Source organism: Triturus cristatus, chromosome 10 (assembly GCF_964204655.1).
Source record: "Triturus cristatus chromosome 10, aTriCri1.1, whole genome shotgun sequence".
Taxonomy (NCBI): Eukaryota; Metazoa; Chordata; class Amphibia; order Caudata; family Salamandridae; genus Triturus; species Triturus cristatus.
The window spans coordinates 192,962,796-192,989,782 of record NC_140593.1 but is presented as its reverse complement, the minus strand read 5'-3'; the positions used below and the strand labels follow the sequence as shown (position 1 = coordinate 192,989,782).

The 26,987-nt window shown below is 41.0% G+C and overlaps 1 protein-coding gene across 1 annotated transcript in view; it reads left to right on the top strand.

Moving 5' to 3' along the window:
- The window catches only part of AHR (aryl hydrocarbon receptor), a 342,269-nt gene that overhangs the window by 260,105 nt on the left and 55,177 nt on the right, over positions 1-26,987 (top strand). Inside the window, exon 6 of the mRNA XM_085630795.1 lies at positions 4,802-4,932. Coding sequence (XP_085486921.1) covers positions 4,802-4,932 — 131 coding nt within the window. The remainder of the gene's footprint in view (positions 1-4,801; positions 4,933-26,987) is intronic.

Sequence of the window (26,987 nt, the reverse complement as noted above, 5' to 3'; positions counted from 1 at the left end):
GGATGCTCAGGGCCCCCTTACTCTAGTGGAAGTGGCTGATTACATCAGGAGTACATTAGAAGCCGGTGGAAAGGCATTGCTGATAATGTTAGATCTTTCATCCTCCTTCGATACGGTACCTCATGCCAATCTCCTAGCCCGTCTCCAATCTATTGGAATTGGCAGTAAAGCTCTAGGCTGGCTTCCCTAATTTCTTGAATATCGAGGTCAAGAAGACCAGATTCCCCCTATCTTATCTGGGTCTCACAAACTGGGTGTGGGATTATCTCAGGGCTCTGCGTTAAGCCCAACTTTATTTAATATATACCTTACCCCTCTTGCCCTACTTGCTGAGACCCTGGGAGCTAAAATAATCTATTACACTGACAAAACCCAACTTCTGTTTTCCTGGGAGCAGGATGCAGACTTTCTTGGTGATAAAACTAAAACCTGCCTGCCAGCTGTCTTCCATCGACTTACCTACCATCAGCTTGAATGCTATGAAGGGAACACGGAACTCTGTTTTGTGGAGCAAAGTCTCAAGAAACCTGGCAGTCTTTCTGGCCTGTAGACAACCCTCCCCCTGAGGGCTGTGTGAACTCTGTGAAGAATTTAGGCATCAAATTTGATGACCTTCTCTCTTTGGTACCTCAGGTAGACGCTGTAGTTGGAACATGCTTTGGACTCCTGCGCTTTCTACGAACGTTTTTGAACTTTCTGTCAAATTCACATGCTTTAAATAATGGAGGTTTTTTTTGTCCAGCTTTACATGCCCACTTCCCTGGGGCACCCAGCCAATAAATTCCCCTGGTGATTTGCTCCACTACAGACAAGCATTGGCAAAGGGAATAGTTTTCTCCAATAACAGCTATTGGCTTAGCCAGTGCTTTATTTATGCTCCAGGTGGCTTCCGTACTTGTACACACAAATGTGGCAGCAATGTTTGAATGTTTTTTCATTTACTTTTGGAAAAGTAATTCCAAGATGAAAGCATGTTTGCACACAAGTAAACTGTGGCCATCTTTGAATGTTGAGATAATTCCAAGATGGCTGCTCTGCCTATATTCACACATGCATTGAGCCATCTCTGCATTATTTTTCTTAAAGCTAAAAAAATATTCAAAGATCGCTGACCTGTGCTTACTCACAATCGCTGTGGCCATCTTCTAATGATTTTTATACTTTATTTAATTGACTCTTCTAAGATGGCAGATGCCATTTCATATTTGTAATTAAATATTAAAGTATGCACGGGATGCCACACAAAATGTAGATGAGCAAAATCATTTAAGAATTAAGCTCAGTTTTTAGACTGACTACAGAACATTGTAAATACAGAAGATAATACATGTGTTAAAAATGAACACCGGGCAAGACCGTAGGAGGTCAGGCATGCTTGTAAAGGAGCATTGAATATTGTGGGTCAAGACAAAAGGCCAGATGTATGACCTTTTTTGCGGTCGCAAACAGGCAATCGACCCGTTTGCGACCGCAAAATAGTTCTGCCCTATTTACAAACCTGATTTTTTGCGAGTCGGTAACCTTTTACCAACATGCAAAATAGGGTTTGCGACTCGCTATTAGGAAGGGACCTGCCAAGGGCGTCCCTTCCTAATAGTGACTCGCACTTCAATGTAAGATTGTTTTGCTGCCGCAAAACACTCACAGTTTACCACGCATTTCAAATGGGTGGTAACCCACTCGTAAACGGGAAGGGTCCCCTTTCCCTTTGTGACTGGCATTGAAAATATTTTTTAAGACCAGGCAGTGGTCCCATGGACCACTGCCTACCCTTAAACAAACATTTGCAATGCAATCAGCCTCACCTTTGGGACCTTGTATGTATTTAGCTATGCAGCACATTAGCCTGGGTGCTGAACTTAGCTGTGCTGGTCAAAGCACAGGCCAATAGGAACTTTGCTCTCCAAGTGCCCCTTCTGTCTAACCTCTGGTAACTAGGATTGTCAAATACAGGTACGGGAGGGCCAGATCTGTGCCAGAGTTCCAGAACGCCTCATTACGTAAATGAGTTCTGTTTAGAATAATTGTATGTAAATATACATTATATATAGATATCCAGAAAATGTAGTACAGATGTGGCACTTCTGGACCTACGTTCGACATCTGCGGCGAAGACTGATGGATAGGTCTGCTGTCTGAACTGCTATGACATTGTACTATGATATAATCCATTTATGTTTACTGAAATTTGAAACTAATAGTTTTTTGAAAGCTTCATTTATAAAGTGGTTGTTCATAGTTAGATCAGTTATTGTTACCCAAATTAGTTCCCCATTTCGAACTCCAAGGTATTATTCCATGTCAATATCATTGTGGGAAATAGAAATACTGCAGAATGAAGTATTCCAAGGAGTTATTATTACAGACTGATTGCAAGCTAGGGAGGCAGAATAATAGACACAGAGTATCACAGTTTGCACCTCAGATTACCACATGCACATTTCACCATTTTTCCTCACTAAATGTGCGCAGGAAAAAGGTTTAGGAGTGCATACAATATGTAGTATCTGTTATCGAAATACAGGCAGAAAGTCCCCTTTCAGTCTGAAACGGGATTACGAGGATCCTTGTAACGAAGTCTGTAATAGTGCTCCTTTTATATAACTCAGAAGGATGAAAGGCTGAAGGAACCTGCCAGTTTATGAACCTGGATCCACACAATTTAAACACAGACAGACATCTGCTGTGAATGTATTAGTCAATGAGTAACCAGGCCAGCTGTGCAATTTAAATTTGAAATGGGCAAACGCCGTCTGTCCTTAACTATCTGCTCTTCTTTTATTTGGATAGAGAGTAGTAGAATGTCCACAGTTTTTTTGTAGCTTTATATAGCGCAAACTTGACCCAAAAGTATTGGAGCGCTGTACATGACCGCCAGTTACGCTAAACAAGGACACATTCATTTTTTGGTAGGCACGGGGAGATTAAGTGATTTGCCCACTCTCAAATGAATATGTCAATAGGGCAAGCCGGGGATTCTGTAAACCAAGTCAGCTCTGAAGAGTGTTCTGACCACTCTCAGACTTTCGGACCTGTGATAGAATTGGGTGGGGAGAGAGGGAGAAGCCGGGCAAGAAGAACGGTGGGTGTATAGGGAGGAGGGTGGCACCTGAAAGACTGCATTTGAACTCCCTGGCCAAAAGCCTCCCCTACCTTGACTAGTCCTTGAAGTTTAATCAATACAGTAATGTGCTGTACACTTGCCATGCTCGGTGTGCAAAGGGAATGGACAGGTGAGGGGTGCTCCAGTCTCGAGTCTCTAGTCTCTAAACAGTCCATGCATCTTGGAAGCCAAACCAAGCTGTTCTCGTCCTTTTGATGGGCTTCTTACATAGCCGAGGTAAAAAGGAAGAGAGGGAATTCTGTGATATGTGGGAACGGTACAAGGTTCCATTACCGGCCTGCAGAGAATTCGGCGAACACCTAGTTTAATTCAGCAATACCATTAACGTCAATGCGTATCCAGAAGTTGCCAGCGATTGGTTATCCAGACCTGACAGAAACTCAACAAATATTCCAAAACCCCCTGACATCCCCCAACAGATTAGCCTGAAATGAGTGACTGCACGGGCAACAGCTGCTGACAGACAGGCCTGTACCGAGCTCTGACCACAAGTGAGATCAGCACCAGAATGATTCTGTACTTTCAGGAAAAGAATAGGAGACTCAGGCCCGAGGGAGAGTGCAGTGTGCAGGGTGGGGATTTAGGCTTCAGATACCACTCTCGGTGCTCTGCGCCGTGCACTCCGCATTGCACGCATATTGTGTGAAAGCTTCGGAAAAGATTTATTCATCTGCGCCCCTTCATCATGGAATGTGTTTGTTTCAAAGCAATTTTATATAGGGCAAACCTGTGGGCGGTAGCCGCTTTCCGCTTTTTTTTGCTCCCCGCTTGTTTGTATTTGTTGAAAGTGGCATGGCGCGCTGCAAATACAAATAAGCAGCCACCAAAACAACAGGAGTGCAAGACAAGAGAACACCTGCTTCGGCAATGGCGGCTTCTTGTTTGAATTTGCAGCGCGCCATGCGAGCTCTCACCTTAAGGCAGATGCGAGAAGGCATCGGACTTCGGGAGGGGGGGCAGGGGAAGAAAGTAGTTTGTGCAGTAAATTGGCCAGTAGCCATGGAAGAACACAAATGACGACATGGCCGTCATAAAAAGGTACTAACAAGCCTACAACCAATCAGAAGGCAGAATTTAGTATCTAAGCCAATCAAAAAGATGGGCGTAGAGTGGGCAGAGCTGCCACAAAGCTTCCACGCTATAGTGTATGCTGAATGCCTCGCAAAGTGAGCAGCACATGCACTGCAACACTAGGCGAGACCTAAAAATTAAACAGTAACGTTTCATTTTTCTTTTTTTAATGCATCCCATTTTCCTTTAAGGAAAACGGGCTGCATTAAAAGAAAAGAACTGCTTTATTTAAAAAGCCGTCACAGACATGGTGGCCTGCTGACCCCAGGGAGTGCCAGCCATTCCTAATGGGGTCGCAAATTTCACCTTCCTCATGAATGTTAATGAGGCAGGCAACTTGCAAATCCATTAGGATCCGCAAACAGTGTCTGAGACACTGTTGCACATTTCTATTTGTGAGTTGCAAATTGCGAGTCGCAAAACAATGCAATTAGTGACTCGCAAATTGGTAGGGTGTGTACAGCGGCTCATAACTTGTTGCACTTCTTATATAATAATACAGAAATGCTGCCTGCAAATCTTATTAATTTTATTTAGATTGTTTAGATTTAAATGCAATCTTTCCAATACAAATAAATCCATATTTATTTAATGTTATCACTACAGGTGATCAAGAATTCACGCAGCACACATCTTATTATGACCCAGACCAGCTTCCTCCAGAAAATTCTTCGTTTATGGAAAGAAACTTTATCTGCAGGTTAAGGTGCCTTTTGGATAATTCCTCTGGTTTCTTGGTAAGTGAAAATGTCTTGCTTCTTGTCATTTAAAAGATAAAGTTATGATTGTCTCCATTATGAAATATGCGTTTGCAGCAGTTGTTAGTTGCCACTGTATCCTGTCTATAACTAGGAATTTAGGCAGAATGGAAATGCATGCCCATGACTTATCTTCAGCTGACCGAAGGATATGTGTAACTTAGTTATTCCAAAAATTCCCTTTTATTCTACCAGTATTGACACAACTGTAATGCGTCTGAAATGCTAATATTATGTAGTTTATCTTAAAATATTAAAGTCAGACAAACAATATGAGAACAGACAATTTTCAGTCTGCGAAACCAACAATGTCATTTCTTAAAAATGGTCACTGCTTCACTTCAGTGATGTGTAATGTGTTGTTGTGAAGGCTGCCTTGAGATAGGCACAGATGAGATTCATGTGTTGCACTCCATTTCAGGTATTTCTTCCTGGTGCCAACATCAAATAATAAAGTGAGATTCAATCAATTCCTGCAGTCCTGTTTCAAGTCCTCTTGAAAACACCACTTGTTTCTGTCCCACATCTTTCAATATTTTATGTGATCCTCCTAAAATGAATTCCCACCAACATTACTGGCTTCATGTCACTTTAATATATTGCAATATGTGGACAGTGCCATGCTTTTTGCTCACACTAACAAAGGGTTGCAGTGTCCTGTAAGTGTGCTTTATGTACTTTAAGTGTGTTTCATGTGTGTAATCTGTATAATAGATACGAAGAGAATGTGCAAAAATCTGTTGTGCTTATTTTTTTTATTTATATTCATGTGCAGCATGTAGCTGGTAAGAAGGTATTTAATTATAAAAAGGAAGGTAAAGTGAAACTAGTTGGGCATATTAATAGAGGGAAAAGGCCACCACTAGGTATTTTTTGCTCCTAGAAGATAAAGATTACTCTTTTTAAACTACGAGCTGTATAGTATAAATAATAAATTACAAGCTACTAAACGGAGCCCACTTTTAAAGTTGATCTGCTAAATTGATGCCAGGGCGGTTATCTGCCATTCAGGGTCCCCGGGAAAAATATTATGGTGGATTGATCTAGCACTATAAGCGGTCTTTCAAATATTGTTATATTTGTCCCAATCGTATGCCCAGTCACATTTATATTTGGAGTTCAGTTTATTGAGGCAAGAACGTAAACGTAATAGCCTGTTTCTATTTTTGTGTGTTCTGCCTCATGCTGACAACTAAGAATAAATTAAAAGCACTAATTTGGGTACAGGTCTGGCCCAAGAGAGGACCTGATCAAGCTACTTGGACCATTGTCTTGCAAAAAACCTAACATGCCTCTGGTTCTCCATAAACAGTTAACTGTTTTGGCATGTTTTAAAAGGCCGTAAGGAGACTGTTAAAGTTACTCTACTGGCATAAAGAATAAATGAATTGCAATGGTTGGAAGAATGCAAAATACCCTAAATGCATCTATAAGCTAGGGCTATGCCAGCATATGTTAAAAGCTCTTGTCCAAAATAACCAGGTAGTTTTGGTTCTTGTTATTGCTGGTTTATGGATTAACAGCAGTCTGAACTGTTTAGTGATTGAGGGATCGGCACCATTGATTCTATAAAGCCAAATAAGAGACAGTAAGCTGTCCAGAGCGCTACCCTGATCAGGGAGATGCAACTCTAGACAATTAAAAGTGACCTGCTGTTTCCTTACCCTTTAAGGGAAGTCCATTATCCCCTAAAACTTTTTTTATCCAGTTAAACTATGAATGACTCTTTGCAGGGACTTGTAGGTACATGAGTAGCAAATTTTCCTGCAGCATTTTCCTGCCTTGTTGTGTCAGCGACCTGCAGCACTTTACCAACATTTTGCATCAGGTTTTAAATTCTTTTTTCTTTGTAGCATTCTTTGTGATTACAAAACATTGAAAAGAGTAAGAATAGGGAAACACAGCTCTTATCTTATTCACAGTCAGGTATTTTGAGACTGGAAGAAACTTATATTTCCAATTAATCTTCCTATTACTTCTGTGGTTATCAAGAATTTAAAACGTTTAATCCTAGCACCTCGCTTCAGATCTTAAAATGGTCTTTTCATCAGTTTGTCCTGCGAAAACCTAATTCTGTAGATCATATAGATCCTGAAGTATGGATTATATTTTTGCAAGACTCAAGGACTGAGACAATCCTTCAAACTTTGTAGTTGAGAGTGGCCACAGTACTGTTGGGACCAGTGTTAATTGTGGTCTGAGTGGACATGTCCGTAAATTAGGCTTAATGTTATCTTGCACAGTAGAGTTGTAGGGTTATTCAATAAACGAACCCAGGTTAGACTGGTGTAGGAAATGGGTAAGTGATTCTATTTTGAAATAACACGTGATATTCAGTCATTGTTTGGATGCCTCTCATAGGTAAATGATAGTGGTTACATAGCTCATTTCTCCAACTTCCAAGATCTACTTCCTTCAGTAGGTAAATACTGATTGACTGAAACTCAGTTCTTGGGGTTGAATTGAAAGTGGCGTGTTTAGTATGATTGCACTGTTAAAAGGTGAACTCAGATCTGTTGGCAGCAGTTCTGGTTGTGAACAGGTTAAAACATTGCTGCATCAAACAAGATTGGGTTATAGAGCTCTCACTTCAAGAAAGAAAAATAAAGATTTTTGAGTCCTGCTGGGAATTTCCGAGTACTGCCATTTATATATGTAAAGATTCCTCATCTATGTTAATTCATTGTAGTATAGTAACTTATATTTAGTATATAGGGCCAGAATTATTAAACTGGTGCAATACGCATATGTTTTTGCTTATAACCTGTACAAATAGTGTTTCTACTCTCCCTAGGGGGACAACCTATTGAGATGAATGTGATATATCACAGTTCCTTAAGTTCCTTATGGCAGTGTTATTTATGTGGATGTGGGTTTGGCTTTTAAATGAGACATTTCTCTTACGTCCCGTGCTCATCCACACACTGATGACTTGTATAGGATTAACAGGCAACATACAGCACTAGTTCACTAACAGCATCAAAATTCACAGATGCGCTGAGAACACACAATGTTGATTGAAAGATTCTTATTTCAACGTTCAGTGCCTCATGTACTGTCTGCACCTCACCCAGCCCCGTGACGTCCAGCTGCCACTTGAAAATCAACCACACCAAGACCATATTCAACCTATATGTCAATAACAAGCAACTACTACTCAAAACCTTCTTCAGTGATATACTGCTGGAGAGATTCAACCCCCATCTATCATGCAACACCAAGACATGCAACATCATGAAACACATAAGCAAGAAGACCAACTGGGCTGGTAGAAGCGGTCTCTTCCAAAGAAAGTGAAATGTTTCCTTTGCGGAAGCAACTTGAAAACTTCTGCCAAAACCCTCATACTCTCGTATCTGGATGTGAAAATAGCCTGCCCCGTGCATACTTGCCAACCCTTTCGGTGTGGGTGATGGTCAATGCCATTTTCAGTATCACTCCAACATACCGACTTTGCCCTCAAACTCCCAGCTTTGTGGTTAAGACAGGCCTTGGCAATTCCCAGCCTGGAGCAGTGGCAACAAAAGAGCAAGATTAAGCACAGCTTTGGTTTAAATGACCATGAGATCCCTTCATAAAAAGTATACATAGAGCCTAATTATCATGCCAATATTTACTGCATAAATGCAAATATGCTACTTTAACAGGGAAAGTGAAAGTAAGAAGTGCATGGGGGACAGCAGGACTGTCAATGAACACCTTACATTTTATTTATTACTCATTCCAAAGAACAAGCGGTTTTCAATCAGGGTGACAGGGCTGCCTGAGCAGCAGGTGAGCTCTTCAAGGCTGTGCATCTGGCTCTCTATGGGTACATCTTCTCGGGATGAGATGGACATCATCAGATCCCCTGTGCGCAAAACACATGACTCAGAACAGAGATGAGGGAGCAACCTCTTATGCAAAGGCAACTGCTACTTTAGTGCTGCATACCAATTATTTCCGGAGATGTCATCATTATGCAATTAACAATGTTTGAAACTTTAAACAATGGTGCCTCTTTGTCATTGAATATTGGCAAGTGAACTTCGCATACTCTACACTAGTGGCCCTGAAAAGTAACCTGCCTCATCAAGGAAGCAGACCTGCAGACCCAAGATCTGATGTATGATCCACATATTTATCAAGTCTCCCCCAAACCAAATCTCCACATTCTTATATATATATATATATATATATATATATATATATATATATGCACTTGCATACTTCGTGTTTTTATTGGTGAGCTATACATTTGTGTTTATATTAAATGTATTTGTATGAGACTGATTTGCATTATTCAATTTTATGGGTGTTTAGTTAGATTATTGTAGGACAAAATATTGTCTAGAATATCGAGGAACAAATATCAGGAAGGTGAGTTTATATTGGTAAGCAAAGTTTTACTATATATAACTCCACATAGATGTACCTTGACAATACATATATCTTCAAGGTACGTAGATTTGGAGTTAAGAATAGTGAATCTATACTTACCTATTTGCATGTACCTTCTAAATATTTTGGTCCTCGGATATGTTTGACACTATATTCTGTCCACAAAGTATTTTTGTTTGCATTATTGTGTCAGTGATCCATTTTATGGATAGCATCCAAAAGAAATCAAACAATGAATGCATGAAAGAAACAAGCTTCAGTTTGAATGCAGTGCAGCTGGGTTACTCAATTAAGAACTGACCAAAAGGAACAGGTGTTCGGTTTTGAAAAAATAAGACCATTGAATATTTTCTATTGAGACACAATAGTTATTTTCATGCTTGAGACTTTGAAAAGTTTGGAGAATCAACATGCAAAGCCCTTCTTATAACGAATAGTTATGTTTGTGGCACAGTGTATAGTGCCCTAATACCATTGAGAATCTTGGAAGAGATGCAAATTGCTTATGGGAATCTTCCATCAACTACCTTTGAGCATCAGGGGTAAAGCATTGTTAGAGAGTAACTAAAAATTGTCAGACTTTAGTGAAGAAGATAGCTGTTTCTACCAGTAGTTACATTTGAACTGTAAAGCTGCCCTTTTGATGTGATAGATAATGTAGTGCAAAGCTGTGTGCAGCTCCAGTTGGCCTTCTAAATAGAAAAATATTGAGTGGGCATCAAATAGGCAATCTTCAATAGTTGATGCGAATCACTTGAACTGCTTATACTGCATAATTGGTTTTAATGAGAATAAATCCTAATGCAAGGTTGTGGAGAGTTCTATAGGCTGGTGAAATAATTCTTATGCGATTAACATCTATACATTCTACATGTTAAATGTTTAAATGTTTGCTGCCCTTCTTATACTTAACATTTAGAAGGCTCCAGCATAAAGATATGCCTTGATCGGCTGGCAATTGCCAAGTGTTGTATTTATTTTACCCCAAAGTCACTTAAAATGGATATATTGTGATGTATCTTATATGAATTTAAGAGTTGAGTTACTGAAGTAAAATACATTGATGGTAAGTAAGCAAGATGCGAGTGACTGCACATTGCATCTGGCATCTTTTTCCTGTGGAGCTTACTTAAATAATCACATATAGGGGACAATGCTTCCTTCGATTACAAATATAGAATGGCACACATTAGCTTTTCAAAACCAAAGGGGATGATGGACGGAGTGCTGAACATTGCAAGCACTCACCCCCAGTCAACTGATCTGGGTTTAATCCATCACCGTTCTTTAGCCCACTCCGCCACCCCAGTTCAGACATGGCCATATGCAAATCAGTCTGACCCTGTGCCTCATGGGAACAGTCCAGCCCGAACTGCCAGCCATATCTTCCCTGGACTGGAAACAAGCATCCTGGGAACGGTTTCTGGCTAATCAGCCGGCTAGCTTGAATCCAGTGGCAAAGTGAACATTAGCTTTTCGTAATATGATGTGTCTGATTTGGAATATAAGGGCTAATTAGGAAACTCAATTGTAATTTTGGATTGAAAGTTTTAGTATCGAAAGAGAAAAACTGGCTGGGATGAAAGAAAATACTTTGTGTGGTATATCTTATTCATTTGTAAAACTATTTCCAGAACCTCCCACATGTGGAAGATACTGTAACACATACGATGCTCCTTTTTATCTATGTGGACCAAAACTACATCACTACCGGAAGCTGGAGATCCCCGCACTCGTGGATCCCTTGAGTAGGGTCAGCGAACCACGGATTAAGGGTGGTTCTTCACCTGTGATCTGCTGATCCCTGGGAGTCCTTGACACCTACTCAGGGGGTCTGCCATTGTTTACAACATTAAATATTAGCAGATTGTAAAGTTCATCAAATTAAAAATGAAAGTTTTAAAATGTGTTGCACCTGTGATGGAATTTGAGAAATTAGGATCTAAAAATTAAGTTGTCATCTCATCTTGATCTATAAAAGCAGCGCAAGAAGAGCAAACTGAGTCTAGTATGGACGGTTGGTGTACTCAATTGAAGTAGTAGTGGTAACTGGCACCAAATGGGAAGTATCCACTATCAGCAAAAAAGATAAAGTGACAGCTAGAGTCTAGCATTTTGCTTCATCTTTTAGAAATGAAACTACAGTTTGAAATAATCCAGCTTTCCCATCAAAATCGAAGATTTTTTGTTTGTGAATTAATAAAATAGTTTTTTAATTCCGTTTTATTGTGTACTCTCTGTATTAGGTGTATTGTGTTGAGGATCAGTTTATAGAGTCTCCAGTGTCTAGTAGTGATACATTTGGGATCCACCGAGGTGAAAGAGTTAAGAACCGCTGCTCCAGAGGAAGTCTGCCAGCCTTTGATTAGCTATATTTGTTTGGTGATTTACTGTGAGCAGATACTGAACCCTCCTGGGAATTGCCTTAAATCCAGAGGTTAGTGTGCAACAAATATGGCAGAATTATCTGAGCCTTCGCAAGCTAGAATGTTATGATTGCTCATATGGTTTTAGTCAAGTACACATGAGTCATACTTGACATTTTAATGGGTACATATTACTCACACATGAACCTGTACATAGCATTCTTTATAATCTCTATTCCTTAGAAATTAGTAAATATGTCTCACATTCATGGAAAAAGATCAACTTTTTTCCTCTTGCTATTTTGGATGGGGCTCTAAGGTTGTATATGGTGTTTGTTTTGCTAAATCCGCTACATTTGTGTGTATTTTTGTGTGGGTGTGTGTGTGTGCATATGTATATATATATATATATATATATATATATATATATATATATATATATAAAACAGACAAGGGGATAGCATCAGTTCTGGACTGCCGGGTGCCATGTCAGTGTCAGATATTGGCTCAACCTTGGAAAGTGAATCTGATTCTGAAACAAACATGCCGATGGATAGGCAAACATTGCCAAAGCTTTCTCTGGCAGAAGAGCTAGATTTTCTAAGAAAAGACGTACGCCGAACCTTATGACCGAGGACTCACAGAATAAACAAAGATGAAACAAAAGGTGCCGGGAAAGAAGAAGATTGTGCAAGAAGTGGAAGAGAGAAGAAACTGGCAACAGGCAGAAGGAGGCGCAAGTAAATGTAGAGTCATATGAAGCTTAAACAATTATCAACCTGTCACAGATAACCTTGGATGAAGCAGAAACACAGCTTTTATCATTAGGTCTGTCTTATTGTCCAGAAAGTAATTTAAATTATTCCCAGACAAGGATGGAAGTTTACCGGTTCATTTGCAAATTGGAACACAAAAAATATCACATCCTGCTAGATAATAGCACCAACAACAGTCAGTCTTCCCAGATACTCTCTCTCAGAGTCCTAGCAACCTGCAAATCTCGGATCTTCTTCTTATACAGGAATTGCAAGAATTACAAAGTGAAAATTCAGCGTTGACCATGGAATCTTCTACTCAAGCAATAATTGTGCAACAACAACTGAACACATATGGCATGGCCCCAACTGCCTTCAGACCCAAATCTACTTTTCATCCAATCATGCCACGTGACTCTACTGATATCTTTAATGAAAATTTAACATCACAGATTAAAAAATTGAACTATCAAATTCAGAGAGCACTTAAAAATTATAACAATCATGACCGAAAATACCAACATCTTGTGGAGAAGTTACGAAATAACAAACAGATAGTGATCCGAAATGCTGACAAGGGGGCAATATTTTGATCTGCCCAAATCAGAATATATAGAGGAAGCGCTTAAACAACTAAATGATGGAGATTGTTATAGGAGAAGTAGTATTCAAGCGACTAGAGCAACACACAATGAGTACTACTCTAAACTCTTATCATGGAAAAGTGCAGGCCTCCTCAGCTCCAACGAATACAAATATCTCAGGAATGATTTCCCAGTTATGCCAGTTATATATTTCATCCCTAAAGTCCACAAGAGCCTTACCAGACCAACAGGAAGGCCGATTATTTCTGCTTGCAAAAGCCTTCTGGTGAATACATCTCGATATATTGACTGCTTCCTGCATGAGTATGTCCGAAGCTTACTATCTTATATTCAAGACACAAGCGACTTTCTCAGACAAATTTATGACATCCCATGGCAAAAAGTTTACCTGTTAATGACATTGAATGTCCCTACGCTGTATACAAGCATCTAGAAGAAAATAAATTGGACAGTAGATGCTTCAGATTCAAATTTTTCAGCAGATCCGTGGGGTCACCACAGGGGGCAGTTTCTCCCCCAGCTTCACGTGTCTTCACATGGGCTGGTGGGAGGAAAAGGTCCTCATGGCGAACAATAATGACATTTTGGATAAACATGTAATCAGCTGGGTGCGGTATATTGACGATTTATTTGTCATATGGAGGGGTTCCAGAGAAAGTGCGCTTAAGTTTGTGTCTGTAATCAACATCAATGATATTAGCCTGAATTTTACATCAACGATAAGTTCTGAGTCAGTTAACTTTTTGGTTGTACATGTTTATATTGCCAAGAATAAGATGGAAACCAAGTTGCATAGAAGAGAGACCGCCGGTAACGCTGTACTTCATACTACCAGCTTTCATCCAAGTCATTTAATACACAGTATCCCCTACGGGGAAATGCTTAGGCTTAAGCAAAGCTGTAGTAATGATCAGCCTAAAGTGAGAGCAAAGCAAGGTTTTTGTTGCGGCGTTATTCAGGGCAAGTGATAGACTCAACAAATCACGGGATGCTAGTTGAACTAACATTCTCTTTGATAAAAACACCAACTGGGCCATCAAAAAGGTGAAGAGACAAGAAGGAGAACATGAGACCAAGTTAATTTTGACCTACAACAAACAAGAGCACCAGTTAAGAAGAATCATTAGAAAGAACTAGCCGCTTATACTCAGTGATCCTGTTATTGGTCCCCTATTACCAAGATTCCCCACCATGACATTCAGGAGGGCTACATCCATGAGCAATGCTGTATTAAAAAACAGTCCTGAAATATTAGCTGGAGGAGTTGACTTACTGCAAAAAAACTTTTGTTTTTTAAATGCATTTCGTGCCGAGCCGGCCAGTTTGGCGTTAAGGCATCATTTTTAACACCATTCTAGGACAGACCAAATAAAATCAATAAATTTCTCACTTGCAAAACCGAATTTGCAGTCTATGTGTTGGAGTGTACCTGTGGGCTTCGTTATGTAGGTACCACCAAGCTACAAGCCCATAAGCAGATACTCCAGCTCATACGGCCATCACAGACTCTGATCCGTCATATACATGTGGTTCACCACTTCAAAGAAACCCATGGTAATAATTTAAGTCATCTTAAATACTATGTGCTTGACACCATACCAAGTTCAAGGCGAGGGGCCAACCATGAGGCCGCCCTAAGAAAGTTAGAAACAAGGTACATCCTCGAACTTGATACAAAGACTCCCAATGGACTTAACTCAAGAGAGCATTTACATACTTGTCTTTAGTCCTGGTGCCACTTCTATCTCTTAAGCAGTTTCTGTTGTCTGCCAATGCTTTCCAAATTACCTTTCTGATTCCAAATAAAAACAAAGATTCTTTCTATAGCTATGAGCCCGCTCTTTTCTCCCAACTTGGAAGTTTCCAGTTATTATGTAGATAGATTTTTACTTATACAACTATGATCAAATGATGTGGAGAACATATGAATAATAAAATCCAGCACTTGGATTATTAGTCTGCTGCTGTCTTTGGCACATAGACACTTCAATTTTTAGCAACTGGTATATGGGCACCTAGCACTTTAATCTGCACCTTAGCACTTTAAACAGACTGTAAAGGCAGCCACACTATATGACAAGGCCCACATGGACTGTAGAGACATTTCTTTTTGGCAACCTAGAGAATTATGTGGTTGTAGCACTTAAAAGTGGCAATTAATCAGAGCTAATTTTTGTGGAGCTATAGTATGTCAATACACACATTGTTAGGCATACATTATAGCGGCAGGACTTGATATTATCTACCTCCTATATGCATAACAAATAAAAGCAACTTGCTATTGAACAATCCTTGTACGCATATTAGAAACAATGTGATTTGCATATCTTATCTCTGTTGCGTGATATATTGGTATATCTGTACAGTTTTGATTTTAATCTGCAGTCATTGGACAATCAATTGTATTTTAATACTATCTTTTAACCTTGTTTTTATATATATGCACCTATTTATACATATATGTGCATTTACTTGCTTGGGCCACAATGCACTGACTGAAATGATAAAATATTCATCATTTGATTTGCTATTTAACTACAAATGATAAATTGTGCCCATGTGAGCTTGAACTGGCACTTTGAGTTGATGTCGATTTACACTGTTTATAACACAATATATGCACTTGTCACTTTAAAAGGCTTGTACTCCACCGCAGCAGTATCATGTGATCAAGGCCAATCTTTTCCGAAACGCGTCTTGGCGGACCGTTGAAAATAAAGAAAAATGTATATATATATATCACACAGCTTCAGTCCCACTGTGTATTTATAGTTAGAGTGCACTTTCTTTAGAAAGAGTCTTTTTCGTTTTTCTTATAACTTTTGCACCGTTTGACAAATCTTTATGGAACTTTTCAATGCAAAGATCATCCACCTAACTCAGCTCTTTCCTGGAAAGCTTCAGGGTGATCCATCATGCAGGGGACTAGAAAAAAGAAGGTGGGCCGAAATGCAATTTCCCCATGCAGTTTCCATGGGAAATTTCAAACAGCACTACAGCAAAAACAGCTGAAAAGAATGACACCAAATTTAGTTGAAAGCTAGATCCTCACCCAGAAAGCGTGCTTTTCGTGAATTTGTGGAAATCCATCCTGCTGTTTTAAGAGAGATTAGCAATAAAAAGTGCTCATGTGGGGCTTGTATGAGTTATAAAGTTAGGTACATCTGGGCGGTTGATCCCGTAGGTGTCCCTCGGTACCGTACATTTAAAAAGTAGGACCCTCTAACTGGCTGAAAGAGTTTTTTCTCCTGATGAGCATTTTCATATCACAGGACTGGTGCAGGTCCTGTGGTACAGAGAAAGATCTGTTGTAGATTCCATTACAGGATTGCGGGACTCGGTCCCCATGTCCTGAAAAAGTACTGTGAAAGTCGTGTCACTCCTCTCTGCTTGCGCAGTTCCACCGTTAAGGGTCTGACCTTGAGCCCCGAGCTCCTTGCCAGGTAGGTGTTCGAAGCCCTCCCCCACCTGCATGCATCTGCCTGCACCTCATCTCTGGTGGTCTACTGGCAGAGCACCCTGCTCTTCTGCTATTTCGCTCTGTTCTGCGTTGCAACATTCAACATGTGTTGTCCAAAGGAAACGGGTCTTCCAATGTTTGGTCGTCTCTCCTCCCATTTTCTACAGTAAACATTCACGGTGGTGAGCAATTATCTAAATGTTTTGAATATGTGTTACAACAGATACAGGAGAGAAAGTTGTCATGAGAACGCTTGCAGACCTATTCTGTTAGCTGTTGTCAGTATCCCACTGTGTGGACAAAGGGCTAGTTTAAAGCAGTGACACATTTCTATCAGTATGTCTGGATAAGAGCATGCTAACCAATATCTTCAGAAAGTTCAACACATTTGATATGGTGTGAAAAGGCGAAAGAAATACATCCTATGGTATGAGGAAGCAAAGAAATTAATTTCTCTCAGCATAGCACATTTTAAAGTGATAAACGATTTTACAGTTAGAGGATTAGGTCACCAATTGCAAAAATGCATCTTATTCTAATGTCAAGCAGAAATCCACAAACTAAATTTTGAAGCATAGTCGTGGGGACACATTGGGTATGGGAGCCTAATACTTATGTAAGCTGAATGATTATATATTTTCTTTACACGTTCAAAAATATCATCTCGTGTGGTTAAAGCTATGCAATATATTTAGCGCAATTTAAATAATTATTTGCTATGTCTTTCATTTTCTTTTCTACAAATATGGTAAAGTTAAACACATTTTCTAAAGTCAGGCACATTTTCTTCATTGTTAATCAAGGCAAATTTTAAGAAAGAAACTAGGCTTGAACACTTACAAGCACACAAAAAATGTTTTTATAAGTATAAATCTGCTGTTAGGGACAGGGTGCAGACATTTCAGAGTGCAAATGACTAAAGTGTTTGGCAAGAATGAACAGACACTGTCAAAGCCAGTAGGTCTCTCCTGTGCACGAGCCATTGGCTTTATCAATGTCTTTAGCCGTGTCATTGGTCAGCGTGGCTGCTTTGCTTTTTTCATGGTAGGTGGGGATGGCCAAAACAGACAACAGGATGGAGGGTGGGATAGAATGGGCTACGCTGACAGGGAGAGGAAAGGTGAAAAGGAAAAGGCAATGGAGCATAAAAAAGAACTATGACGCACCCAGAGCTGACTGCATCATATTGCTTTTTTTTTCTTGTGGACAGTGGGTAACACAGAGAACAGGAGGGTGGGAGGGGAAAGAGCAACACCGACAAAGGGGAAAGGCGTGGAAAAAGTACCATGAGCAAGGGGGATGAAAGGGAGAAGAAGCATCATGTACACGTGGGTAGGAGGGGGGAGGACCAACATGGACAACAGGGGAGTGTAAGTGAGAGGGGAAGAAGAAAATGCATAACGGGGTGGGTTAGGAGGGGAAGGAAGTAATGCAGACATGCGGTGGGAGGCAAAGAAACAATACAGACAGTGGGGGTAGGAGAGAAGCATCACATACAAGGAGGACATGCGAAGAAGATAAAATAAAAATGGTTCCTCAATCATAGCATGATCAGCAGGCCAGCAATCAAGCTGAAGCAATCAGTGATTGGTCCATGCTCCAGCTGAAAGAAGAGAATGAAACTGACACAAGTTGGCCGATAGGAAGGCAGCAAACAATAGCGACAATAAAACCAACAACTGCTAAGCAAAGTGTGGGCTGTAATCTCTTTTGTTTACAATATCTCTTGCAAGCAAGAGCGTATGCAGCGCTTGTGCGGAAGCAGGCGGGATCTAAACATCCACTCATTTGTTTGTATTTCTAAACATTTTTCTGACCTGTTTCCACACTGTTCCTCATCAAACCAGAACACAGGCAACGTAAGACCAGTTTCAACCTGATAAGGGCTCATCAGCCATGTACATCTTGCTTCCACTGGCAAGGTATTGCCAGACATGGGTCTTACACTCACTGTGCCACTGGAACCAAGCTTTACCTGGCTGTTGAGCCTTTATCAGGACAGAACACGTCCTAAATTGCTTGTGTTACGGCTTGGGGAGGGCCTGTCCTGCCAGATTAAGATGAAATGTCCCCATGAGGAGCAGGGTCTAGGCTGATGTGCATATGACTGGGTCTAAGCTGAGGTGGCGTGATGGTGAGAAAAAGAACGATGGGTTGGGGTGCTACCCCGAGATTGTGCCAGTGGTTACACAAATTGTAAATATTCCTCCTGTCACCTTATGTGTGTTTGATGTAAGGGAGTAAACCTTTGGGTACCCTTACTCCTTTTTTAAGTATCGAGCTGGTAATGTTTCAGCTGAACTAGATATACAAGTCCTGCGACTCTGATACTGACCTTCTTTTACATATCGATCCAGGGCCGGCTTTAGGGCAGTGCGACTGGAGCGGGCGCACTGGGTGCTGACCTGTGGAGGGGCGCTGACCTCAGGAGGGGAAGCTGTGTTTAGCAATAACTTATGCTTGGAGAGATGAGGAGCACTTATACCCGGTGAGAGAATCCAAGGTGACAGTCATAGGGTTTGGGGGCACCAGAAATGATTGCCTCACCGGGCGCCACCAGCGCTAAAGCCGGCCCTGTATAGATCCAATATAATATCTGCAGCATTAAGGAAAGCATCCCTCACACATAGCACCTGCTGTATACAAGGTGGAGCAGTGCAGTTTCTTCAATGCACGTTAAGATGAATGTCATTCATGACAACTTAGAAACAGGTATGGTACAGGGAGCAGAAATGCAAGCGCTCTTTACTCACACAAGTAACATGCTGGTCAGCAGACCACTGCTCTTCACTCACAGAAGGCACAAACAGTAAAACAGGAAAGAATTCCTTCCCTCTCAAAGATCCTTAATATCTTGAGGAATACCAATTGAAGCAGCTTTCAGGCAGACAAACACACACTCACTCACTCACGCACACACACGCCCCACCCCCCTCCCACTGCTCTGTTTAATCAGGCAGTACAAAAACATTTTTTTTCTTTTTTGCTGATGAACTACGGCAGTCTTCCAAGCATATATAAGTTTTAGGAGATAATTGCTGAATTACTATTATTGGAATTATGATGTTTGGCTCGGAGCACCTGCTTTGTTTCCTAACTGCTAAGAACCCAGTAGCCATATGCTGTTTGTAGGATGTGGTTACTGGGTACACATTAAGTTTGTTTGTTTCCTCTCCTGCAGTCTCAAAGGCATGTGTAATAATTGAGTACGTTTTTATTATTTATGATATATGTGGTGTTTTTTAAGGGTAGGAGTAGAATTGGACCTTAATGCAGCTGGCCTGTTACACAAAGCTATCTTTTCATGTAAATTGAAGCTTTGCGCTTGGAAAGGGAAGAGTAAATATCTTTCTAGGGTAAGAATGTGCTCGGAATCTCTAAAAATCGGCCGGGGGTGGGAGAGAGGGGTGGGCGGGGGGGTGATATGGAAGTGCATTTCTCCATAGGGAGTTTTTCGCACAGAAGTAAACATTTTTTTACCATTGTGCGAATGAGATACCATTTATTCATGCACAATATTGCATTATAGAAAGGATTCTGCATAGTCAAAAGGCAAATTCACACGGATTTTCCAGGAGTAGATCTTCTGGTGAACTAAAATGTATAATTTTACAAATATAGAAGGGACTGCACCTGCTGGTGTGGTGTTACGCATTTTTGTGTAAAATGGGGCCCTATTTGCTTGGTGGCACTCTCCTAACAGTTTTTCTCAATTCAGTGACTTCTCAGTTGTTTCACAACCATATTTTTATTTTAAATGGCTATGCAAGTTCCACACAGTAGATGAGTTTCGGAAAAAATAACACAGAGCTCGTCTTTTGTTTTGATGGCACCACCTTTTTGTTTGAAAATGAGAATTCGAAATTGTGATATGAAAAGTATTTGCTATATACAAGACAGAACGTTAACACCCTAAGCAGTCACGACTGTAACTAAACCTTAATACTTTTTTGGGGGTAAATTATGTGTGTTGGCTGTGGTTCCAAACCTAGCCCTATATTATCTAGGGACCTTGAGCTTACTTAAGATCAACGTCCATGGGGTAAGGCTGAAGACTTAATAATCCCGACCTTTAAGGACTTGTTGTAGCCCAAAACATCAATGAACTTCACTGACCGACGGCGTAAGTGGTCCATTGAAGAGAGAAACATCAGTGGACCCATGCAATGTGCAAGGGGTACTGAATAATAAACAATGCGGTGGAATGCTAGATAATAAACTTCAATGGCCCAAGCAAATGTACAGGAGGGGCCCATGGAGTAATGAGTTTCAATGGACCATCGGTAGTAAAGTTCCTCAATGGAGACACGCGCCATCATAAGAATGTTAAGAAAGGTGTTACCCTGAAAAAGACAAAGCCTTTCATTTATGTGTTTTGAAAAGCTCCAAGCGGTGCATAAACATGCACATTTTATACTTATAGTCCTTGCTCACGAAAAGCATGGCTGGCAGTAAAAGAGGCGTAGTTACTGCCAGCGTTGCTTCTCGTAAGCAACAACTGTAAGTACAAAGTGCGTATTTACGCACCACTTGCAGATTTTTAAAATACATAAATAAAAGGCATTGGTATTTACAATGCCAATAGCTAAAACGCTCGCAAATGCGAGACCTATTGCATTGCAAATCCTTGTTCAGATCTACAACACATCTAGAATGTGGTCTCTGATAAGTTTTAATGTACTTAGACATTTTGGGGTGCAGGTTAGCATTTTCAAGTGGGCACCATAATCCTGTTGCTCCTTCCCCTCATTTATACCTCTTAACAATGAACATGATAAGAGAATGCTTGCCTCTGTAGATAAAGTAAACGTGACTAGCACACTGTAAACCCAGCCACCAATGGACATCAATGTGAGAGTGTCACATGGAGTCTGCCATAAGCCGCCCAGTGCCGTGCAATGGAGTTCAGGGTCTATAACAATCTCAGCAAAGCGGTTTTGGTGGATGAAGTGTACTTCGCTTAAATCATGTATCTCGTCCTAGTTGGAGAGTTTGTTGTACCTTAATCTGCTCCTTTATTAAGTTTCAGTTGGAACACTTTTGTTAATTTACTCGCTTACAAGTAGGGCCACTGGAATATTGTGGCCGAGGAGGAACAAATTATGCGCCAGGAAATTATGCAGCAGGAAAGGGCAATTTATGGGGAATAAGGTGACACATTTTGTGATAGTATTACCTCATTATTTTTATACGTTAACAATATCTGGGCAAAAGTTTTGCCTCATTAGTACTAGTCTGATACTCAAAATCAAGCAATAAGCAACGGAAAGATGACAATCAACCCTTCCGAAGGGCCTTTTAATGTACAGCTACACGTGTTGCCACGTTTTAGTAACTTCTGATCCGTTTAAGCTAGAACCTACATTTTTTGTTCAAATCTGAAGAGACTTATGGGAAAAAGCCGGTAGTGGGGGCTGGATTGAACACACATTTCAGGCAACAGCATGCTCGGACATATGCTATTCAACTAATTTATGCAGGGTATTCAAAACGAAGAAGTTATGCTATAAAATGTATAACTTCGGACAAACGGCTGTAGTCCACGTTATCACCTGTATTGCAAACAGAAAAGAACCAGCACATAGCTTGGCGGAAGTATCAATATAGGGCCCTCACTGGTCTTGTGGCCTTGTCCTGCCAATTCTAAGGAAACACTGCCCAAATCAAAGAAATATATTTACTTCTTGATAAACCCGTCCACTTTATTTGAGATTTTGTTGACTCTATTTTGGTCCTGATGAAGGTGGTTTAAATGATGGTCCACCGAAACGTGCGTTGATCATTACTATACATGTGGGGATTCCTCTCAGACCAGAGGAAACTGATGGGAGATATTCGAACCACAAAGAATGAGATAGTCTATATCTGATAATCTTTCCAGGATCCCCAACATGATTGAACGTCTTCTGTGTATGAGTGCCAGTGTGGGTGAGATGGTTTGACAGGTGAGAGCGAAGTGTTGATGGTTGAGGTTGGGGTTATTTGTGTATTTATCACATGTATTTTGATTTTATAGTTGAATTGCCGGTTTCCTTGCCTCCAATACAGTCACAAATGAAGAATTTGTTAGAATCTGCAGCTATGTAAATCTAATCCACTGTTCATGTGCCAATCCACTGTTCATGTGTTGATATAAAATGTGTAAAATGCTAGAGAATCATCGCACACTAAAATGTTGGAGTTATTGTTGCCATTTTGGCAATTGTTTGTCTATCTATTTGTCTAACTGTCATATGTATTTGTAGACAATTAATTTTTATAAGCAATGAATAGTAGTTAAATTATCAAATATACAAAAAAAGTATAAAATATTTGTTTATGAAGAATATAAATAATAAAATATATTTTTTTGTATTAACTCTGGTGTATGACACTGATATTGGGGATCTGTCTTTCAAATGAGCCCTAGGAGGCCATACTAAAAAGCAATATAGGTCAGATTAGAGGCTCTTTTTAAACAAATCTGAAGATTATACAGAGGATGATGGGCTATGTGGCAACTGCAGTAAATCCATAATTATGTGGAACAACCGCAAACTCACATAATTTCCGTGGTCTTGCTTAAAAGGATGCTGTGAAAGTTTAGTGAAAGAACACTGAGAATAAGAAGAACCAAACAGGATCAAACGGCACGAGGGAACTCAGTGCTAAACATCTAACTTGCACCACTGCACACCAAAGTAACAAATTCTCCGTTTGTACGTTTGTAACAACATCATCAGTAGTAGCACTCAGTGGTACTGTAGAGGGGTGAAATGAGTCTGAATTTCATAGGTCATGCATTGGTCTCTCCTCAGCCCTTTGTAATCAGAGGAAGTCCTTATTTCAACTTTTAAATATATTAATTCCATCTCGAGCTATGGTTCATTCATTAGCATCATCTCTGTCCATATTGCTGTTGTTACATTAAAGATTAATCCTAGACCCGCAGGCAAGGCAGACGAGGACAAAAATAGAGTGCTGTGCTGTCTTGTGCAAGGACAGTTGAACCAAGAAACACAGAACAAGCACAGGACAGGACGTGAAGAGAGGATTCTGATGCAGGACAAAGTAAATCCGAAGACAATGAATGATGTGCCAGGAAAAGGCACATTAATAAGAGAAATAAAGAAGACATCCAAGACTGTTGTCATCTGTTCCCTTGAATCTGTAACATACCATGGCACAATACAAAAATGTGCACCATATTTATGATTCACAAGTTTTGCATGATGTAAAAAGTTTGGGTTGTGCCCGATTATCATATGACCTGGTTATAAAACGAGCCTATCCCTTAGACTTGACACACCATATATGCTCTGGCATTAGAAAGCATTTGAGATATCCACGCTGCATAAAGAGAAGATCCTTGTGGTCTGCAACAACAAAGCCAGAGCGTGGTTTGCACAAAAATAACCGGTATTGTCTTAAGATGGCAGAGCTATCCCTCCAGCTACAAATGTCTTACAGGCTCAGGCTTCAGGTAGGAGATCTAGCCCTCATTGGCAGCAAGCTTATAGGTTTCAGCATCAGAAAGCAGCACTACACCTCACATCACACAGATCTTACAGGGTCAGAAGCAGAGCTCTGGACCCAAACACTATCTCGCAGGTTCAATATATCTAACGCCTCAGGCTCAAGTGGCCAAGCCATCCTCAGACTTGTGCATCCTAAGACTATAACTAGCTGAGCTATACATTGAGTTGCACAGATCTTAGGTTCTTCAGCGCCAGACTACAGAAGTATCTCTTCATAACATTTGTATTCACACTCAAATGATGCGCAAAGTACCCATGCCCTTGCCCCGCCCCATCTTTAACATGTTTCTGTATCTCCTTGTAGCAGCCCCTCCTCTAGCCCTCGTACGCCTTTCCAAATCCTAGGACTGGCTTCTCCTTCCCTAATCAGCTTGATTAAGGAAGATGCTGCTTCTTTTCCCTTAACCTCGCTCCTAACCCCAAATCCCACCCGATGGCCTAGGGGGAAGACAGGCCACCTTCTCTGCAAATACCATGTTTTGCCTGTGTGCCCTCTAGCAGAAATTTAGCCACTGCTGATCCATTCAATTAGCCCCAAAAGTCTCCAGTGAAAGAGTTGGAGTGGCGCGTCTGCACACAACTGAAGTGGTGGCGGGAAGGCAGCCATGAGGTAATACTGTTGCATGGGACCCTCACTGACTCTGTTCTTTACCCCTATGTCCAGAAACTAAAAGTCAGGTGCGAAAACCACAGGTAATCTGGCAGGTGAACCCTTAGTTGCCATACCTGCCAATCAGTGCCTGAATCCTCAGAATGTGCCATGGGAAGGGGAACAGGGGGATATCTGAGGCCAATATTTATCAAACATTGTGACATTGTAAAGCGTGATAAATGGCACACATGCAGATACTGGCACTGATGAAACCATATTCATGACAAAACGGACCGGTATCTTTCACTCTTTGAGACTGGAGGCCTAATTTGAAACAGTGTGCACCTTGAAACCCTCATAAAGAAGAGAGCCTTTAATTATACGAGACAAGGCTGTGCAACACACTTCTTTCTTTTTTGGCCCCACATGTTATTTGTCAGATGCGTAGGTTTTGCACGTTTCCTTGTTAATTAATTTGTCGTCTCCTGGAGGCTGCCTGGTAGTTACCAGATTTCAGAAACAGCTTGTTTGTCACTGTGCTCTTTAGCAAATCAACTGTACGCTCACTTTCCTCGTCTCACTTCCGGTCTGAGGCAGATATAGCGGCTGCCTGTGTGCTTCAGTTCTCTCACTGACAGTGGCCCGGCACACACGAGAACTGCCTACTTCATCTCAAACAATAGCGTTTGCATTGTCCGAAGGGCAGTGCCCTTTCCACTGGATGCACCGCGCTCACTGTTCAGCAGTCCACCAATAAAGCTGTGTAGCGCTTAATGCTGACAACCCCAGTCTCCAAAAGCCAAAGAGTTGAGCACATCTCTGAGAATCGAAGATACTGGTTGCTTGTTTAAGACAACTGGCAGGCAACAGCTTGACAAAAACAAGCACACACAACAGTAGAAAAAATAAACCCGCTCGAGCGGGTGATTGACACATAGGCAACCACCCACATCAAACACAGGCAACGACCAAGATGAGAGTTGCAGAAGCTTCTGCAACAATGAACAATAATCTTCATCAGTGGCAGACAATCACTCAGTGCAGAAAGACCACCACACGCATCAGTGACCGGCACCAACCACCCAGTGAGGAGCAAGGCCTGTGTGTGAAATATGAAACCCAATTAGAGAAGTATTGGTGGCTTTGTGAGCACAAGTTGAGTGTGTAAAGTAGCAATCATGTAGCAGGGTATGGAGTGCCGGACTGAAGGAGTGAGTGCCTGGGAGGGATGCAAATAAGCTTGTCGAATATGTAAGCTTCTGGGTTTGTGGTACAGGTCAGAAAGAGGATTAAAGAATTCCGTTTTTCAGAAAGGTCATCCACCATCACGGGAGCCTCGGTACTGCAGCCCCACTCACAAGAGACCCTTACCTGACCAGAGGCGCCTTCTCATGCACAGTGCCGGTGAACCAGCAGCAGCCCCCCTTCCAACAGTCGAATGCGCAGAGCAGCTCCTTCAGCCCCATTGATCCTGGGTCGAAGCTGGACTAACGTACACAGACACATAACGAACGCGGTGTCACACTCTGTATTACATTAAAAAAAAATAATAATAAACTGAGCACGGTGTCCCTGAAGTGGGCGCCACGCTCGACATGTAAATACTCAAAATAAACAACATGTAAATACACAAAATAAAGCAACCGCCATTGTCCCCATCAGTGTCATTAATCAAAATAGTGCTCTCTCAGTAGATAAAGAAGTCCGTGTAACACTACAAGTAAAAGATCCAGTCCTGATGGGCGATCACAAAAGGAGACAGGGTGGTAACAAGGAGGGTCTAAGAAGCCTCATTATCAATCGAAAGCCAGCATTTACCATGGATAATGACACCAGCCAATGAAAAATATGGGTGGGGCTTCCACGGCACTTCCACATCTAACCCTACTATAGCATGCCTCGCAGAGCAGCGCATGCACTGCAACGCTAGGCTCGACCTAAAAATTGATGGTTATCTCCCTAGTTATAGTAAGGCTTAATGATTGCAATGCCCTTTACATGGAGTATTTAAATAAGCTTCAGATGTTTCAAAACACATCCTGTTGCTTACTTAAGAAAGTTCCAAAGGTCAAGTCCGTAACAGGTGCAGTGACAGAGCTGCCTTGGCTCCATGTCAGGAAAAGGATTGCCTTTAAAGCCATATACCTGGTACAAAAAGCATTGCACGGAACTGGACCAGAGTACCTAAAAAGCAAGTTCAGATGGTACTCGTCTAAGAGATCTCTTTGTTCAGCTGTTTTACGATCAGTAATCAACCCTAGAATTAATAAAGCTATCATAATAGGGCATTTCTTCATTTGCATGGGGCGTGGCTCCATGCAAATAAACAATCATTTTGCCTTTGTGCCCATGCCATATT